The 3,726-nt window shown below is 45.5% G+C and overlaps 1 protein-coding gene across 2 annotated transcripts in view; it reads left to right on the forward strand.

Moving 5' to 3' along the window:
- The window catches only part of Tmc5 (transmembrane channel like 5), a 75,849-nt gene that overhangs the window by 31,041 nt on the left and 41,082 nt on the right, over positions 1 to 3,726 (forward strand). Inside the window, exon 1 of one of the 2 annotated variants that reach the window (XM_021200282.1) lies at positions 2,236 to 2,766. The exons of the other annotated variant lie outside the window; for it this stretch is intronic. Coding sequence (XP_021055941.1) covers positions 2,463 to 2,766 — 304 coding nt within the window. The 5' untranslated portion in view covers positions 2,236 to 2,462. Of the gene's footprint in view, positions 1 to 2,235; positions 2,767 to 3,726 lie in introns of those variants that run through there. 2 annotated transcript variants of the gene reach the window in all.

Consider the following 3,726-nt stretch of genomic DNA (forward strand, 5'->3'; position numbering starts at 1 on the left):
TGAGACAGGGTTTCTCTGTGTAGCCCTGGCTGTCCTGGAACTCACTTTGTAGACCACGCTGGCCCCGAACTCAGAAATCCACCTGCCTCTGCCTCCCAAATGCTGGGATTAAAGGCGTGTGCCACCACTGCCCGGCGTCCTGATTTTCAAATCACATCACTTGGTGTATGTGAGGCAACCAGATCTTGGGGCCAGTGTTTACCACTGCAATACATAGCAAAGGACAAAACCTCATCATACTTGGCAATTTATGAGTGAGTGATTAATTGATACGCATTAGCACCTTATTCTAGAGGGAGGCAAAGGTGAGGTACTCAAGCTCTCCGATTTGGGTTCAGACCTTTAGTGCAACTAATCTCTGACATCTTAACCTTAGGCAAGACCCCCCCAGAGGGGCAAGACCCCCCCCGAATTGAGCCTCGGGGGGGGGGTTAGCTATGAAATGGGGTAATTGTGAAAACCTGAATAGTATACTTGCATTAGTCAGGGTTCTCTAGAGTCACAGAACATATGGAATGTCTTTCTATATTGAGGGAATTTATTATGATGACTTATAGTCTGTAGCGCAACTCCCCAACCATGGTCAGCTGTGGGTAGGAAGTCCAAGAATCTAGTAGTTTCTCAGTCCCATGAGGCTAGTTGTTTCAGCTGGTCTTCTGTAGAAGTAGGTTCCGACAAGGTGTGCTGGCAACAAGCAGCGAAGAAGAGTGAATATTCTTTCTTCCAATGTCCTATGTAGGTCTCCAGCAGAAGGTGTGGCCCACATTAAAGGTGTGTACCACCATGCCTGGATGTGGGACTTGTTTTGTCCCAGGCTGACCTTGAACTCAGAGATCTCCTTGCCTCAGTCTTCTGGGATTAAAGGCATGTATTACCTTGCTTGGGCCTTTTTATAGCCACTATGCCTCAAGATCTCCATGCCAAGATCCAGGTCATAAACTTGTGTTTTCCAGCTTCAAGATCTATATCACAGGTGAGCCCTCCAATTCTGGATTGTAGTTCATTCCAGATAGAGTCAAGTTGACAACCAGGAACAGCCATACAATACTCTGAAGCAGTGGTTCTCACCTTATGGGTTGCAACCCCTTTGGGGATCAAATGACTCTTTTATGGGGATTGTATAAGACTGTTGGAAAGCACGGCTATTTACATTATAGTTTATAACAATAGCAAAAGTACAGTTATGAAGTAGCAACCATAATTTGGGATGGGGAGTCACCACATGAGGAGCTGTATTAAAGAGTCAGTTTCAGGAAGGTTGAGAGCCAGTGCTCTAAAGTAGCTGCTCTCAGTAAAGCCAGGCGATGCTAACCACTATGGGGAGGAGATAAGGCACTATAGGGAGGAGATAAGGAGTTCTTGTCCAGTCCTGATTTGTAATAGGAGACAGTGGACAGAATATGTCATATCATCTCTCTGCTCTTAGTTTAGCCCACTGGAAAAATGAGCAAGTTGGTCCAGGTCACTTGAAAATTGGATCTCTCCAATAATTCTGTTCAAGTCTCTGGTGTTGGGGCAGAGCAATACCTTAGTGATAATTTGTTTTTCTCAAGGGACAGGAAGAGTCGAGGGAGTAATTCAATAGAGAAGTTGTTTCCATGATTCTCTCAAGGACTAAGTTTCCTTCCCTGCATCCACCATCCTTAGCATCCATCATCCTTAGCATCCATCATCCTTAGCAGATGAATGTCTGCTTGTTTTCAAAACAAGAAGGCACAAAGACAGAAGGACAGTGAAGGAAAAACTCCTCCCCAAAGCTGCATTCTCATTGGCTCAAACTGGGTCACATGACTACTCTTAGCTGCAGAGGAAACTAGGAGACTCTTAAGTGAGCATGGTGTCTATCCAGAGCTTCTGCTGACACGAAGAGGATAGTTATCAGAAGGCAGACCTGAAGTGATCAGGAGATAATGGTAGTGTTAGGAACTCACGTGAGGTTATATAGAAGACCTTCAGTCATTAGTGTGCACAGGCTCTTGTGTGGAGATCAAGGAAAACTTTTAGGAAGGATCAGTTCAGTCCTTCCACTATGTAGGGAATTAAACACAGGTCACTAGACTTGGCAACGAGTACCTTTAATCACTGAGCCACCTCACTGTCCCTGAGATATACATATCAAATGATGAAAGTCAAGAAAACCTTGTCCTGTGGTTGCAGGTCATTTAGAAGACTCCCCACCTTCTGTTTCTAGAACCCCATTGTCTTTAATGAAGGGTTCTGTTTAAAATTTCTCACTTAGCTACCAAGGCAGAATTCTCTGTAGAGAAATGTATCTCCTCCTGAGGAGTCCCCCCAGGGACAGAGGCAGGAGACATGTTGTAATTTGTGTGGAGCTCTTTGTGAATGGGGCATCCTTTCTCCGATGTCATCGCTCTTCCCTGGTGGGCCCAACCATGGCAGTCTGAATGCTTATGAGGCCTTTGATGACCAACCTGTGAAGAACAAGTCTTCGTAGGCAAGAGATGCTGTCAGACGACCAAGTGAATGAAATCATCATAGAAGTGGAGAACGTTCCCTCTGGGGTTCAAAATCACCTAGTCTCAAGTCAAATTGCTCTGAGAAAGTCATCAGCAAACTCCACCTTCAGCATGCTCTCCTTGTCAGCTGTGGACACGGTAGACTATCAGATTTTCAACCATGGGAACGACAGAAGGCACAACCGACTGTTGAGGTTTTCATCTCTGAATGAGTCAATTTCTCAGATCTATCATGGCCCAGAGTGCCTGGGCACGGATGAAACCTGCACTTTTCACGAAACTGTTCAAGGTACAGAATGCTCAGAAAGAGTTAGGGGAGTAGCTCTAAAGCTGTCTATAGGTTGCTGTTGTCTAAGTGTGTGTGTGTGTGTGTGTGTGTGTGTGTGTGTGTGTGTGTGTGTGTGTGTGTGTGTTAGGAAGGCATGCTTGCACAGCAAGGGGCTTTTATTAGCATGCTCATCTCATGCTGGCCCCTCCACTGCATTCTTTTGAGACAGGGTCTTTCACTGAATCTTTAGCTCCAGGACTCAGCTAGACTGGATGGCTGTTCAACCCCAGGGTTCCTTCTATGTCTGCCTCCCCATGGCTGGGATGATAAGTCTGCTGCTGTGCACTTTTCACATGGGTACTAGGGATCCAAAGGCAGATAGATACACTCCCATGGCAAGTGTGTTACACGCTAAGCCATGTCCCCAGCCTTTAAATTTTTTTAAAAACATCAAGAGTCACAGTTTTTTTATTTTCAAGAGTCACAGTTAGGAAGCTGAAGGATGTTGGCAGTGAAGAGAAGTGTCACTTTGAAACTTACTTAGTAAGAGCTCATTTTCCAGACGATTGTATTTCATGTGCCTGGAGTTGAGTTTTGTTAGGCATTGGATTTAGTTGTATTTTATCTCATCCTATGCACCTTTGAGATGGGCTTAATGAGGAAATGGAGCCTCAAGAAAAATCATTGCCACCATGGTTTTCTGGGATGAAAGTCTTAGCTGAGACCCTCCAGCCTCTGAGCTCCTGAGGTCAACAGAAATACTATTTCTGTTTTACCCCATGATACTTCAGATGTGGGCCTGGGCCCATGGCTCCGATGGTAAGGTGTTTGCCTAGCATTTTAAAAAAAACCCTGGGGGGCTGGTGAGATGGCTCAGTGGGTAAGAGCACCCAACTGCTCTTCCAAAGGTCCTGAGTTCAAATCCCAGCAACCACATGGTGGCTCATAACCATCTGTAACAAGATCTGACGCCCTCTTCTG

The sequence above is a fragment of the Mus pahari genome, chromosome 1, assembly GCF_900095145.1.
Source record: "Mus pahari chromosome 1, PAHARI_EIJ_v1.1, whole genome shotgun sequence".
NCBI classification, from domain to species: domain Eukaryota; kingdom Metazoa; phylum Chordata; class Mammalia; order Rodentia; family Muridae; genus Mus; species Mus pahari.